Genomic DNA, 16,567 nt, shown 5'->3' on the forward strand with positions numbered 1-16,567 from the left:
TGCCCTCAAGGTTTTCTCTGGGCCTTCTGAAGAATTTCCAAATAGCATCAGGTGTGTTGGATTGTTTGGAGCAAATCTCAACAGCCTGTGAGACTCTCCTCAACGCAGTATGTAAACTGAATAATAATTAAAAGTCTATTTCACTCAAGCCATCATATGGATGGAAAGATTCAGTAGAAACAAGATCAGACAATGGCTTTTTTTTTTCCCTTTCTATTTTTTCATCTTGTGCAATCTGTCAGTGTAATTAGATTTTCTGCCCAGCACAATAATAAGACTACATTGCTTGTACAGTTTTTTTGCAACTATTACAGCAATATGTATTTAACAGAGTAAGCAGAACTCCTCAATCACTTGTTGAAGGTCTTACTTTATTGTGCTTTTTAATAATCAGTTTATGTATTTCAGTCGGATCAGTTGATTACACGCAACACATAAAACGTCTTTGACATTTGATCTGCATTTTGCACTCTGTAACGATCTGGTGTTACCTGTACTCCTGCTGGTTCCTGGTCAGGCCTGCACTGTGCTCCGAGTGGAGGGTGGAGCAGCTGAGCTGCAGATCCTCCAGGCCGCTGTTGAATAAAACATTATTTGTAAATCTAGCAGCTTGTTTTGATCGTTTTATTGTATTTTATTCAAGACTCCTACTATTTATCAGTGTTGAGCTTAAGTAATACATTTTTGTGGGTAGTTAGAAGAACACTTACGTTAAAACCTCAAAGTTCTGAATCTCTTCATTCCAGTAATACTTTGTGCTATGGAAGGTAAAATAGCGAATCTGAGGGAGACAATGGCAAAAAAGAAAAAAAGAAAAAAAAGGGGAGTAGAGTGGATTAATATCTCAAATGTCAGATTTATTATTTTTGTGTTGACAAACCTAAAAAAGTAGAGTTTAAGATTATTTTAGACAAAGACAAGCACTTTTACCCTTCATGGGAAAATGATCGAAAATGTTGAGGTCAGAAATTGAATATGATATGTAATGAAGGTAGTCAATGAAAAGCACCCACATGAGCAATGAATGAGTATGTAACTGAAACACACAGATCAGGGATGAATCAGTATTTATGTTTTAAGGTATAATGATGAGTAATATTATCCATGATTAAAACATTGCAACCTTAAAGCCAAATACAGATAGGTTGTTGTCATCATCTGTGTCTATCGGGTATTTATATTTTCAAAGTGTTTAACAGTATTGTAAGGATTGTGCCTACCTTTGTGGGCTGGTAGTAAGAAAATTTTCCTATGAGCTCCTGAGCAGGGCTGCCATCGGAGGGGTGAGGGGTGTGTCCGTTGGTCAGTGGTGGGGAAGCATGAGAGGAGAAAGAGTGAGAGGAGGGGGAGGAGGGGGAGGTGGTCTGGGTCTCCAGGCTGTGGAAGGGGTTGCTCCCCGGAGCAAGCATCACTCGCACCCTGGCCAGGAACCAGCGCCGGAACTCATCCTGGTAACCAACACCACAATACTCAACTTTTAGAAATCCTCACAAAACTGCCTCCAATTAAATGCTTAAAGGGGTGCTATTATGGTATTTGGAGTTTTCTGAGCTTTCTACAGTATTACAGTGTTGAATCCTCATCAGACATGTGAACGGCACCGTTTTTTTAATCACCTAAATGCATGTTTGAGTTTGAGTTTGAGTTGCAGCACGCTCTCCATTCGGTTTCCATAGCGACGAAAAACGCGCCGTTTTAGAGAGTTTTTTCTACTTGGAAATCCTTGTGACGTCCCGGGGGATAAGGTTTGGTGATTGGTTACCTTCTACTGGTTAACAAAGGCATGTACAAGGCAGGTGGAAAAAGTCGGATAAAGTTATTTCCAACGATGGCTGGTGAGTTTACCAAAGAGAGACATCCTGCTGCATTCGTTGCTGTGGGTTGCTGTTTTCCACTTCGTTTTCAGGGTCTGATTCAGGTTCCAACAAGTAGGGATGTATGCTATGTGTTGACATTGTATTTTGTTTTTTGATTGAGTTCATATTAGCCTAATCCTTCTGTTTATGAGATGTTAGAATGACGGCGAAAGCAGTTGCAGTGCGCTCCCAATGTAGTGCAGTGGCGGGAGGCGGGGTTTAATGCGGAAGAATCTCAGTCCACTCGTTTTGCCCACAGGCTGATCTGACAGCCTACGGAGAGGGTCGGTCTGAAGTAAATAAAGCGATTTGTGATCATAACTCGATCAATCCCAGCCCTTCTGGGCTCAGAAATAAAAAATAAATTAGCTTGAAATAAACATAATAGTTCCACTTTAAGCACAACACACATTTTTAACCTTTCTACATTTAATAATCTGTGTTTTATGAATGGAAAGAGATAGAAAGGCAGTGTTCCATTCTAACCCATTAAAATTGGGGAAAGGCATACCAGATTTCCCATGCAACCGTAGCTAGGTAAGATATTTGTAAAACTTAATACTGTTCAGAGAATTTATAATCTTAAAAGTATGATGTTTTGTTGTGTTAACAAATATTTCTTTTTCACGTTTGCAATGATGAAGTTGGTTAAATAACACATGCAACAAGCATCAATCGTGCAGCGCTGAACTCTGACCCAAGTCAGGATATCACTATCAGATCAGGAGTCTTCATTAATCCGGTCTTTAGACTGAAGTTGACTGTTTATGAGTGCTGCTGTCAGACCTCAAGTGTGTTGCAATTAGGGATATGGGTCATTGGTAAACATCCTGAACATCTAACACACATCTACTGATAACAGTTTGAAGTCACATTTCTAAGCTGCTTTTATTTTTGTTCAAGAAACAGTTTAAAATTTTCTCCACCAATTAATACCAGATTACAAAAAACCCCACTTATAAATATATAATTGATATACAATTGTATATGTAATTGATATACAAACTAACAGCTACAAGTGGGTGATTCAGTATGCATAAATAATCATGAGAGCTTTTAAAGCAACACTTGTATGGATTCTTCCACAGATGGTGGGGGATTGTTAGGAATGCAAACACAGACGCTCAAGCACGAGACCCACCAAGAGCAAAAGGAATGCAGACGCAGACTGACAAACACATTCACAACACACAAAAGTTCTGAAATCATTGTTTGATAAAACTGCACATTATTTGTGCATTTCTATCTTTGTTACTAAATGAATCAGCTGATCTTAAAGCATCTACTGTGTTGCAACAATACTTGAGCTGTAAAATAACTTGGAATCTAGATTTATTTCTGCATCACAAAAGTAATATAACATTACCTTTGGTCAAAAGTTGACACCACTATATTCTGATCTAAGTATTTCAATGGTCTGCCATTTCACAAAATATGTACCTGTTATATAGTCTTTCTCTGGTGAAACTGCGCCATCTGTTTTATGTGCTTCTCTTTTTTGCAGTGGTCTTTGTTATTTTTGGCCTTCAATTTATGAGAAACCAATAACAACAGATACATATAAAAAGTATAAACCTGTAGCAATCACAACTGTCAAACATGATTCATTGTTAATTGACAAATACATCTTTTTGCTAATTAATCTTTTGCCACTTTGACTGGTTGCATTTTGGTCAACACACTAACTGTATGTGTAACAGCTGAGGGGACAGTGGTGCAGTGTCGTGATACCAGAAAGACTAATGGCCAGAAAGAACAGCCACACAGATTCAGCAGCAGTCAGGATTTTTCTGCTATCCTACCGTGGAGCGTAGCAACACCACTTCAGCATCACGGGCTGTGGTACGGGTGCAGGTGGACTTGACGCACCATTCTGGCATCCAATAGAGCAGCAGAAGGAGGAAGCCCCCTGTGCAAAGTACCCCAAAGCCCACAAGAACCAACCGCCAGCGACAGAAACGGTAGCCTTGCAGCTCCTTAAGAAATGGAGAAAACAGAGTGATTAAGACGTAATAAGTCAGAAAGCTTAATTGGTTAGAATAGTTGTTGATTTACAAAGAGACACACCATCTCTTCCTCCTCCCCCTTATTGAGAATCTTGAGGTCTCCCTTCTCCATGTTACAGAACAGTTTGTCAAGCCCCTTCCTTAGTCACTGGAAAAATGAAAAACATTATAAAGATAGACTTGAACATAAAAGTCATCTCAGTAGGAGGGGTGATCACAGGATGCTTTCTACATATATTATTATAATATTGGAATATTGTATTTTTATAGTATTTGTGTGAAATAACATTTTCTTAAATGTTTCCATTTCAAGCTGGTAAATCTGCATTTCCGTATCTACATACAACACGTATGACTTCAAAGGTTAGCTAAATAACAGAGAAAGACACTGTCATTAAAGTGTAGCTGATTCTACCTGAAAATCCAGAAGTACAGTTGTTGTGCAATGTAAACGGAGCCCTTTGGATAGCATTGGGAAAAATTTAAATCTCAACAGACAATATGACTTTTATCAAAACATCACTTTTTGTTTAATCAGAATACCAACCATAAACTTAAATAATTATTACAATCATCTGACTAAATTCCAATGAAACAGGGATTCTACCAATCGATAAAGATCCCAATAACGGTATTTTTCTTTGCAAGTAACTCAATGATTCAACTGTTTGTTTATTTTCTGCCTTTTGACTTCCACGTTTTTGGGGCAAATCCAGCTTCAGACCATCTCCACGGCTATGCTTTTTCTACATGTATCTATATATTATTAACTCTTATGTTTGACTCTGCTAATCAGTGTGTTATTAGATGATAGTTCATTAAAGGCAATCAAAAGTATATTACAGCTTGAAAGTTTTGAGATATTCTGATGATAACATTAAACCACAGTAGCACAAAAAGGCATGAACAATAAAAAAACAAATACAAAAGCAAAATGTGTGCAAGATGCTGGACAGCAACAGAGTGGAGGAACTTCATCTTGTTATCTCCCAAACATGCCACAGAAGAAAGTTACATGGATCAAAATATCTTGCTTCTATGTAAATGTACCAAGTTACTTCGATTCAGCTGAGGAGTGAGTAAAACTACCCTGTGTTTGTTTCAACTTTGCACATAGCACAAATGCTGTTTATTTTCATAAGTTGAGTCTAATTAGTGCTAGGAAGTGTTGCTACTAATAAAACTAGACCTCCCATGCTGTTATATCTTGTTGCCTTTCACAGGTCAGCACATGCAGAAGCCAAAGAAGACTGGTTACACTGAAGGACAAGGAAAGAAACAAATAGTGCATATTCACACAGACGCAGAGGAAAAAAATACAGACTCCATAAAGTAATGTAAAATAGGTAAAGCTATGGTAGCCCGACACCAGGCTGACATGGCATGTGAGGGCATGATACCCAAAGTGTCACTCCTCTACTTTCTGTCCACAACCCTTTCAACACCCAGTTACTGTGTCTCTGCCCCCACACTCTGATCTTATCGACTAGCTGGACCCGGGAGAACCATTTCTCTGGCATACTGTGCAATATTTTGCTTAGGACCAAGCCCTTCCTTGTATTTACAACAGCTACTAGGCAGCAGGCATAGTGCAACCAGGACATTCCCACCGAATGACTGCAAATGCCGACAACAGTACGTACCCCACACAGTCATTTGCAAGAATTTTATCCTGAAATAGTGACTCAGCAAAAAAACAGCAACAAAAAGGACCAACCAAAAAGGATTTCAGAGCATCCAGCATGCAAAGACTGATTCTGTTCAGATAACAGAGGGTTATAACTTGAAATTAATAAGTGTAGGCATGCAATAGGCCAAACTTAAAGCTTCGAGTCTGACAGGCCAATCACAAATTCACCATACCATATCTATAGCTCTAGACAGAATGCAGTATCTGCCTGGATTCAGCAACAAGACATTACATTTTAACATTTTAACTTATGGCCGGGCGATATAATGATATGCATCGTTTGGACGATAGAAAATGTCTATAATTTCATTTGAAGCTCTATTGTTTACGCAACGATAAGGTGTTTTACTGCAGTGTTTTACGTGAAGATGTGCTTTAGGGCATGCATGCTGCAATATAATAAACATGGAGGAAGATGGTAGCAGACGGGTTTCAGAGCGGGATAATTCACCAAAACAGTGTTTTTCAACTTTTGTCAAGCCAAGGTACACTTTTTTTTACTGACAAAATCACAGGACACAGCACAAACCCAAAAATGTTAACAAGAAAAAAAAAAAAAAAAAAAAAAAGCCAATATAAATTATACGAAGTGCATCTTGTTAAACTGTCTTGAATAAAAATCAGATCAACAAAAGAAATTTATGATCTTTCACAGACAGTCCTGGGTTTGTTTGAATAAACACAGACCTGCTTTTTAGACAAATTAGGTGAAATTGGATCATTTTTCATAGCACACCTGATGATTTCTCACGGCACAATCGTGTGCCATGGCACAGTGGTTGAAAAATACTGCACTAAAAGATGACCAGCCAACCAAAACTCATGAGCTTGTTCATAAAAGAGGGGAATTGTCGCATGGATGCAGTTTGGATATAAAAAAGACCCACGTGGAACATACAACAGACTAGCTCACAGCCCCGACAACGGACTCCGACACAACTACCGGTAACTTATTTTTGCACCTGCGCAAGAATAAGGACAAAGAATACAGAATAAAGAATAGAGTCAACGAGCAAAAGTCGCATCAAGTGGTTGCAAAAGTGTTCATAATAAACTCCAGATGCAAACGCTGCAAAAGGCATTTAGCCGGTGAAATGTCATACGACCATAGTTCCACCTGATGGAAGGAGATCACTGCTGCCGTTGCCAAGCACATCTGACAAATAACTGATGACTGACACAAAATTACACAAACAATTATATATCGTTATGTACATCGTTATGGGGATTTAAAATGAGCTATATCGTGATATGAGATTTTGGTCATATCACAGAGCCCTATTTCAACTCCTTCTGTTTGTTAAGCTCTCAGTATCACTGTATATTAAATGTTTACTACAATATTTTAATTCACTGACAGCAAATGGAAATTGAAGAGCTCATAACTTAATCCTCGTTAGCTTTAAAATGCAACACTTTGCAATTTCCTCTGAAGTGCAGTCAACAGTTTTTATTAATGTTAAAAGTAAAATGGTTCACTGAGGGTACACACAGCTGAGTGATTTCAATACAGATTTATGTGAATTATGTGGCCTTACATAGTAATGAAAAGCAAGATTTAACTTTTGGTTAAAAACATGGGAAAAAAGGAACAACCAGCTCCAGCTTAATCAATGCCCAAAACAGTGACAGATAATGGACAGGAGTCTGGGTGGATTAATGGTTATCCTACTGGTTGAGAATGAAGCTGCTGTACAAGGCAACATTGTGTTGCACAAAAAAACTATTTGAAATGTAAAATTTTAATACGTCAGTTTGATTGCATGCTCTTATCAGAGAACGATTTCCTGGGTTTTTCCATGTGGTCCAAATAGCTCAATTTTATTTATTTTTCTTAATTTGTTTTTACTCAAGTATATTGTATAAATTAAATACATGTCAACGGTATTAAAGGGTATCTTTTTAACTCTACAGATTTTTTGTTGACCAGCCTTGTCAGACATCAGTTATCTTACCACCAGCTCATACCTTGAGAGCCAGGAACTCAACTTCCCAGGCGGTCCACCTCCCCACAGGTAGCTTGCTCTCTCACAACACCAACCTGGAACCCTGAGAGGAAACGCAAAGAGAAAAAAAAAAAAAAACAGGACATTACAAAAACAACCTTCTAAAAGGTTGTTTTAAAGTAATTAATAAACTGGAGGTTAACTGTAAGAAACAATTTATTGAATTGAGTTGCAATACGTTTTTCAAAATAGCCAAAATGTAAAATCAATTAGTTATGTGCATATTCATAATCACTATAGTAAATATTCATAATGTTAAAAGTAAACAACATCTTCAAACATGTCATTTTAGAAGAAATAAACTGTGATCCTGTCAACTGAATGAAGCGGTACAGTATTTTCATACCAAACCCTGGGTAGAAGATACTGAATCAAACAAAGTAACTAATGTCAGCATTGCCGTTCTAAATCCAAGTATTCATTTCACCACAGATATTTGGTATATCCATTATCAGCCATAATTTCTTACTGAGATTAGAAAGTACAACTGGACAGAGTGTGCCTTATTGATAAAATAAAATGATACATTTTCCAATTCCTAATCAACTCTCGTGATTTCACAGCCCACAATAACAGTCAAAACCTGCAACTTCTTTGAGTACAGCCACAGAGTCCCGTTAAAGCACTGACTGAAACACAAAACTCTGATTCAGCTTTATCCTGAGTCTATGTAATGTATTACTTTTAGTTCCACCTTTTGCACCAATTATTTTGTTTCAAAACTAACTTTTTTTTTTTACTTTTGTTTTGCTCCTGTTTTCTCCGCTATACGGAAATAGCCGAGAACGAGAAGTATAAATTTATATCAAATTTTTGTGAACTGAACAAACAGAAATTTAGAAGTAATATTGACTTGGTTGTTGCCAATCCTCCCCTGCACTGCAGTGGTTGTTTTTAGGCTTCATTTCAAGACATTACTTCACCACACTCACTAAAGAATCTTACTGTACTTAGTTTAGCCATGCATTAGGTAGTTTCTTACTGCTTCCTGCTAGAATAGTTGGAAAAAAAAAAAAAGTCAGATGATTACACCTAACTCCCAGTCACTGATAAGTCTTGGTGTTATATTATTACATACAATTAAATCCCCCACGGCCAAAAGCATAAGATATGGTTTGTTTGTTTTCGAAACCGATGATAGCATAAGAAAGCAATGTTCTTAAAGGTCTACTGAGGACCCTGTTGGGGCCTCGAGGAATCAGCATGACTACAAAGTTATTTATAGATTCCTCAAGCCCAGCCTAGGGCCACATTGTTGGCTCTCATTTGATTAGTCTGCTATTGTATTGATAAGCAGTCTCATTTTGGAAGAAAAAAAGAAAAAATCACCTAAAAAAAAAAAAAAAAAAAAAAAAAGGCAGTTTATTTTTTAACAAGATTAAACGTCACTTTTCCTAAAAGTTAGAATATATTTAAAAATCTATTGAACATTGAATGCAAGCGTTGCAGCGACTTATAAATGTAGAAATAGACTGAAAAGACAGCTCAAGTCATATAGCTTTTATATACTTCATGACAGATACACTACCCTGCAACAATCAACTAGCAATTAATTTATAACTTATTCGATTGTGCTGCTGGTACTGACTCAACACTGTCAACAACATGTTTAATTAAAGACTATACATATTCTCCTTTGCCTTTCTGGCCAGTTCTTCGACACACAGACAAAAAGGAAAAAGCAAACAATGAGCCATGACCTAATGACAGAAGTCTATAATTCATGGAAGCATTTGGAGGAAAGTGTTTTGTTGTCATCATACTCTGCACTCAATGTGCTTTCTTTATCACTTCCCCTCCTACTCATGGGGTATTACAGCCAAGCTTTGTTCCAAATCATGAGCCAGTTAAGTCATGATTTTTATCACTGTGACCACTGGCCTTAAAAAAAAAAAAAATAAATAAAATAAAATAAAATTATATATATTATATATATATATATATATATAATCTTTAATCTTTAACCACCTGCCCTTAGAGTACTCAATCAAAGCAGCTAACATGAAACAAATGTAATCTAAATCAGCTTTATTGAATCAAAGATTTTGCCTTAAAAGAAATCTAAAGGTTTAATCATGTGCATTTACAATAATAGTTGTGCTGAACCAGGGGCTTCAAGCTCTGGTCCTTGAGGGCTGCTGTCCTGCAAGTTTTTGTTGTTTCCCCACCTCCAACACACCCGATTCAAATGAATCCAACAGCTTTATGACAACTTACTCACAATGAACCATTAAGAGTTGTGTAAAGTATACCCTCTGAGTAAGAGACTGAGAGGAGAGGGCTGGGAAAAACTTTAATCCTGTAGGTCAAAACTTTTAAGTCCAATCACATGCTTTTGGATTTACTGGGAAACTGCTTGACGATCTACGAAAAACTGCTTTTCCCACTATGAAAAAGACTGAAGCATGTTTATATATCTATTTTTTATAGCTGCTTACAGACAGATAAGGATTCTTTGTGAGCAACTTTTTGGATCATCATAAAAGTTTATTCATTGAGAGAGGAAAAAAGAAAACTGATGACTAGTTCTTATTTCTAAAAGAACTAATAAGCAGTCCTGCCATGAAAAGCACTGTGTTTGTTTCAGCACAACACCGGGCCTCCTGTGACCACTTTGTGATGATGCGCTTCTCAGTGCATACGGCAGCACTGAGAAGCGTAAGCTTTCACGGCTGTCTCCAATTGCACCCAGAAAAGTAGTTAGATTTGCAACTAGTAGTTTGATTTTTTTTTGTTTGTTTGTTTAAAGTTTTCAGAGGGGTCTTGCTTAAAGGTAGGTAGGACATACTGGAAAAGCAGTTCACGCATGCTACATTTTCAAAATACACAATTCAAAAGTTCAAAAACTTTTCTTTAGATTTCCTCCCCGAAGCCACGCCTACAACGCACAGGAAAACCCAATGCTGATTCCTGAGGGTTTGAGAACGAATTAGTTAAACGATTGGATGGTGTTTTTTCAGTCCTGTCTTCCTGCAGGTGACTTATTTTATTATTGTGTTACAGCACTTAATTGTCTGCAATCACGATGTGAGGGGGATTTTAAGCAATATTGTAAAATAATTCTCCCAGGAAACATCCACCTTAAATAAAGCAACTAAGTCACTAAGTTGGCAACATTGCCAGCAACAGTGGTGGAGGAGGGTATTTACTGGTTCTTGCCTGGCTATATCTTCTGAAGCATCTGAAGCCTCTGTGTCATTTAGATCATTGTTTGTTAATAATCAGTTTTTAAAAATCAGCCAAAATTTGAAATGTAGTCCTACAAAATTGTCACATAAATGTAAGTGAAGTAAAAAACAAGCAACATAACACTGCCTGATGTAGTCAAGCAAGTATAAATTTTGGGATGCCATAATCTGATTGGGTAAAGTCATACAAGCTAATCAAGCAGATGGAAGAATTCCATGTTATTACCAAAGACAAAGTAAGCTTAGTCATCTATGCTGCTCTGTTTCTATGAGGAACATAAATAAATAAATCAGTTCTTTAGAAATTACGCAAGCTAAGCGACTGCTGCAAGGCTTACAAAGCCACAAGTTTTAGGCATTTTCTTTCATAATGGCAAAACATATTAATAGCATCACTGACATTGTCACCTGGTCGTCATCTGTTTAGTATTTTTGCAGTTTTGTAAAAATGACTGATTTTATATTTTTTGATCTCTTGAGTTCCCCCTCTATGATAATCATGAATAAAATGCCTAACTACACACACACAAAAAAAAAACTGGAAAGAACCAACTGGAGTCAACTTCATCAAAAAAATTTATAATCCTTTACATATGCCTCAACAGAAAAAACAAACAAACTTGAGAGATTTGAGTTGTGAAAGGGGTGAGGAGAAGTGATAATGTTCTTAACTGGAGAACTACAGTTAAGAACATTAAAGTTTGAGCATTTAAAAGCTTTAACTTTCAGGTTGCAGTGCAACCAAAAGCCATAATAAACTACAACATTAAAATCTATGGGGCACTTCTATTCTCAGGTTTGCATTTCTCTGTTAAATTTTACAGTTGTTGAAATGTTTATTGAAAGTGTCTTCACTTTCACTGATGCAGCCCGCTGGGTTGTCCTGCTCTTATTGGAGGCAAACTGTTACACCAGCACTGGAGAGATCTGTTTTTCCATCACACTGTTCAGGGGCTCCCACATCAAACAGTGCTGGGCTGTCAAGAGGATTTCTACCATGTCAGGATATTTCTCATGTGCACTCTGAATCAACACTGGCAGGCCTTCCATCATAGGCTGATGTCATTGAGCTCACCTGTGAAAAGTCTTGAGGCACGGGCTCAAAGGCCAGTGGAATATCAGCACCTCACTTCTTAAACTCAGACTAAACTGCTTCCAAATGCACAATATAAGACCATAAATTCACTCATTAAGAGGCCATTTCAGAGCTAAAATGGGCATGTTTAGTTTCCCTGTTTCCTGATTATAGAGATTAAATCAATCATCATTCAAAAATAATTTCTGCAACAGTTGAAAAAGATGTAGGTCTTAAAAGATTAGTCCAACTACATTGTAGCTGGTATGCTGATCCAAAAACCTAAAAGCTTACTTTGGCATTATGGAAGACATGAAGATTAAACATACACACCATCACCCAGTCTCTGTTAATAGTTCAACTGGAACAGCGAGTACATCTGTCCTGAGCTTGAATCAATTTGATCTGCACTGGCTATATAAAGCCAAATTTCTCTGTCACTTTTTTTTTTTTTTTAATCCTAATTATATAGGCATACCAGCCATTATATATCACAAATATTGTTAAAAAAGAACAAAAAAATATGTCAGTAACAGTATTAACTTAAGTTCACACTGTTAACATGCAACAGCAATCAAAGTGAGCAAATGACATGAAAAAGTCTCATTTATTGAATAAAGTACGAATGTAGAACAGACATCTATATTCATTTCACTCCAACACTTCAATTATTTACATTCATTTGAATGGACATTATATTATGCAAAATCAAAGTGATTGCTGTTTCAAACAGATCTGAAACATTGCAAATGACCAATGATCAAAAATGCAAAGAAATCCTGAAGAGTGCTGTAGAGTACATCCATAATGTGATGCACCCCAGTTTTAAGACCCTCAAAGACTCTGGTATGACAGTCACTAAGATAAAGAGACAAAGGCACTTTTTTTTTTTTTTTTTTTTTTTTTTTTAAAAAGGACCCACAGAAAGAATCTTAAATGTTAATGTTTACAAGAAGCCTTGAGGTAAGATGAGTAACCAGACCTCAGTTTGATAATATATGGCAGAACAAGAATATGACCTGTTAAGAACTCAAGTGTTCCAAGTCCACTTCTTTCAAAGAGGATGGACTCAAGCCAAAATATATCTCTAGAAAATGTGGCCACAGGTAATTGTTGTGCAGGACAACATTTTCTTGCAGAATCCCAAATCTGATATTTTACAGCACCTCCCAGTTCATATTTCCATTAAAACAGGTCTAATCTGTTAAAGTGAAGGGAAAAATAAATCCACAAACAACTATACATGCATAATAGGACGTAACATTTCTCTATGGTGCTCCTCTCAATGTTTTATCAATCATACAGGATATGCCATGTATTCAGAAAATGATTGAGTGGTGACTCCATTAGGGATTTGAAAAAAAAAAAATGTTTTTAATCACTTTTCAAGTGATTAAAGAAATTAGTTGTGCACCCTCTTTTGCCTTTCACCGACCAAAGATAAAGTCTGCATTTCATATTGATTTGTTTCTTATCACTTTTTACTAAATCTGAATCACTTCTTTAATACACCATCTTCATTTTTGTTGAAATAGCACATAACATTTTAATTCATTTAATCTGTATGTTTTCTTACAATGAGTGTGATAACGTGTAACATAATCTGCAAATAATTTTATTAAACTTGATGCAGACCAGATAAGAGCTGCCGGGGAACCAGGAGGTGGCTGTTGGGCAAAAACTCTCCGGAGATACGTCTGTCATGGCACTAATCACAACTATTACTTCATATAATCGTTGAAATAAATCAATAATAATAAAACCAATTACAACAACAACAACAATAATAATAATAATAATAATAACAATAACAATAATAATAATAATAATAGACCAATGTTTACTATTACATTTGTGTAATCTAAATTATATCAATGAGATGTTTAAACTCAGGTCACACAGTTGTCTCGGGTTTATTCTCGATCTGCTAATGTTAGCAAATAAAAAAGAATAACATTACGCAGTGTTTGATGTAAACCTGCTGACCATGAATCATTCCAACAAAACCCAGACAGTTTCGGAAATGCTTCATCGGCTAGATTATAATACATCGCTTCGTGTGTGCTAGCTGGCTAATGCTAGGCAAGCTAAACTCTTAGCCCTCTACTTAGTCCACGCGTTCACCGTCCTTTGTCTTTCTTCCAGTTTCATTCACTTTTGGACCAAGTTGTGTTTCCAGCTCCAACACTTCCTAATTTTTCAACCAAAGCCACAGAAAGTGAACTGACGTCCACACACGTATGAGCTAGCCGAGCTTACCGCTTTAGCCGCGCTTGATAGCAACTAACACATGGGTGATGATGACAGCGATGAAGGCAACCCGCGAACATATTTCAGGAGTAACACACTCACCCAGAACCACCTGGACACTCTGAAGATCACCTTCGAGTCATCATGAGAAGAGAGTATCTGTTATCTGATGGAAACCGTTGCTGTAGAGGAAAGTGGACTAGGTTAAATAGAAAAATGTTGTCAAAGCAGACAGCCAGAGAGCGAGGTAGCCGTATGTTGACAGCTCAGATAGAGACTAGTACTACAGCATCGATGAACTGGCCTGAACTGGCTGTGTGACGACAGGAAGTGACATATTAATGACATCATGCAGGACCATTCACTCTGAACCACAGCACCATCAGCACAAGTAAATATAAGCTGTACGGTGTATTTTTATGGTTTTGGATAACCACTACCATTCATACAGGCTTTGAAAAGGTAAAAAAAAAAAAAAAAAAAATGCTAGCAAGCATCAGAGCAATACAGGCTTGTGTTCATATCTATCTATCTATCTATCTATCTATCTATATCTCTATATATCTATATATCTATATCTATATTAATCTACTGATAGTATATTATTGTGTGGATTCATATAAAAAGGCCAATTTAGACTGTTGAAGAAATGAAAACAAACAAAAAAAGGTTTCCCCAGTAATGTTTTGCTTTAAGAAAGTGCTTTTTTTTTTTTTTTAAGTATGATAAATAGAAAATTTTAAAAAATAGAAAAAGAAATTGCTAGTCTTTAAAGCTGTTACGTATCCATACATATGATAAATTTGACAACATATTCAGGAAACGTTTTATCAACGGAACTTAAATATGACACATTTTGAAAGTTTGGGTACTTACAGAGCAAACCAAGATGGTCAGCCGACGCAGCAGAAGAATCCAAGATATCTAAATTTTTAGTCGCTATAGTGTGACTTACAAGCTTAAAAACACTTCCATACTTTTAACTCTTTATGGATAAATTCAGACACATTTTTAAGGCTTTTTAGTGCCACTAAAAACATTGAACAGCCATAATGTCACTATAAAAAGAAAAGAAGATTTTCTTAGAATTTATATCTGTAAAGTACCCTTTTTTCAAGGTGTTAGGCAACTCAGGAATACAATCCTGTGATTTTTTTTTCGTTCAATATCTTATTGATTACATTATTGAGAGGGTTACTTTGATTTATTCCCGACTTCAACTACACTTTCCTTGTTTTCTGGCCAATTTGAAAGTTGTACAAGTTTGCTGTTTCAGATCATCTTGCATCTTCCACATGCCCTGCAGTCGAGCGAACACTGACGCATGGGGCAAGACAAACAAAGGCCTGTTCCTCACTGCTGCTTCAGATGTGCTAATCCAGGCTCTTCTCCACCTTTGAAAACAGAATTCCTCGTTTTTGTGTGTGACGCACACCATGTTTTCCTTTGGCCCAGTCTCAGGAGGGACAGAAATGAGGCCCAGAGATCAAGTAATGCTAACTCAGCATTTGTCAATTGGATCACACTTCTCAAAACAGCAATTTGTGGTTTCCAGATGATTCACAGTTTAAATACCAAAATAGTTCAGATATAAGTGCCAGAGAAAAGTATTTGTGAAAGGAATGATCAGACTACCTCAACCCAATGAAATAGATTTAACTAGCACAAAATGACATGTTTAAATCAGACATTTATGAAGCACATCAGATCTGATTATGCAATACCCAGTACAGAATTAAGTTGACCAAGCTGACCTACAGGGTCATGTTTATGGGCAGAGCAAGGTGTTAAATTACATTTATATCAACTGCTGATATCAGCAATTGCTTTGTTGGATCTCATTAGCCGTTTCCCACTCATTTTTCACAGACAGATCTATTACTGGAGGAAATGTAACTGGGAGGAGTTCAGCATGGTTCATAGCCTTTCTCTACTTTGTGTATTGTTTACTTATCAGGCCTTAGGAAGACCTTTTTGTTAAGAATGTTCTGTGTTGCTCCAGCATCATCCCACAAAGCCTCAGAGCTACTTGATAGACAGAGGTCTGCAGAATGATGGAGAAGACGGACAAACCCTGGCCGTCTAGTCTGGTGCTTATCTACTCCGTCATCCCTTTTCCCAGTCCAGCCCAGATAACATAGGACAACTAGGAAAATACAGGATATGACCCAATGACCTTAAATAGCAGGAGGGGGAGTAATAGTGCTTTATTAGGACAAGTCTTTTCTGTAAACTTTCAAAAAAAAATCTGACCTCTCAGAAGGCTTAATACTTGGTGTAATCAATGTTGTGCAATTGCATGAGGAGAGATGTTTAGAGATAAATCAGTACAATCTACTTGAAATAATACTAAAACCCATCAAGATCACTTTACCATCTCTGGTTAGTTGGATCTACAGTGTTGTAAAACTGCAATAAAACAAACCAATAACCAATCTATGTTTGCATGTTTTATTAATTTGTAAAGGACAGCAGCAGAACTGTTTGCAGGAGAGT

At 36.9% G+C, this 16,567-nt stretch overlaps 1 protein-coding gene across 1 annotated transcript in view; it reads right to left on the reverse strand.

The window, feature by feature from the left end:
* atp13a3 (ATPase 13A3) overlaps nt 1-14,311 on the reverse strand; it is a 32,397-nt gene extending 18,086 nt beyond the window's left edge. The window contains exons 1-7 of the mRNA XM_079245242.1: nt 14,174-14,311; nt 7,521-7,601; nt 3,924-4,010; nt 3,659-3,832; nt 1,221-1,448; nt 711-781; nt 492-575 (exon numbers count right to left, since the gene is read on the reverse strand). Of these exons, the coding sequence (XP_079101368.1) occupies nt 492-575; nt 711-781; nt 1,221-1,448; nt 3,659-3,832; nt 3,924-3,974 (608 nt within the window). The 5' untranslated portion in view covers nt 3,975-4,010; nt 7,521-7,601; nt 14,174-14,311. The remainder of the gene's footprint in view (nt 1-491; nt 576-710; nt 782-1,220; nt 1,449-3,658; nt 3,833-3,923; nt 4,011-7,520; nt 7,602-14,173) is intronic.
* Between the last annotated feature and the right edge of the window lie 2,256 nt (nt 14,312-16,567).

This window comes from Telmatherina bonti (assembly GCF_933228915.1).
Source record: "Telmatherina bonti genome assembly, chromosome: 8".
Lineage (NCBI taxonomy): Eukaryota > Metazoa > Chordata > Actinopteri > Atheriniformes > Telmatherinidae > Telmatherina > Telmatherina bonti.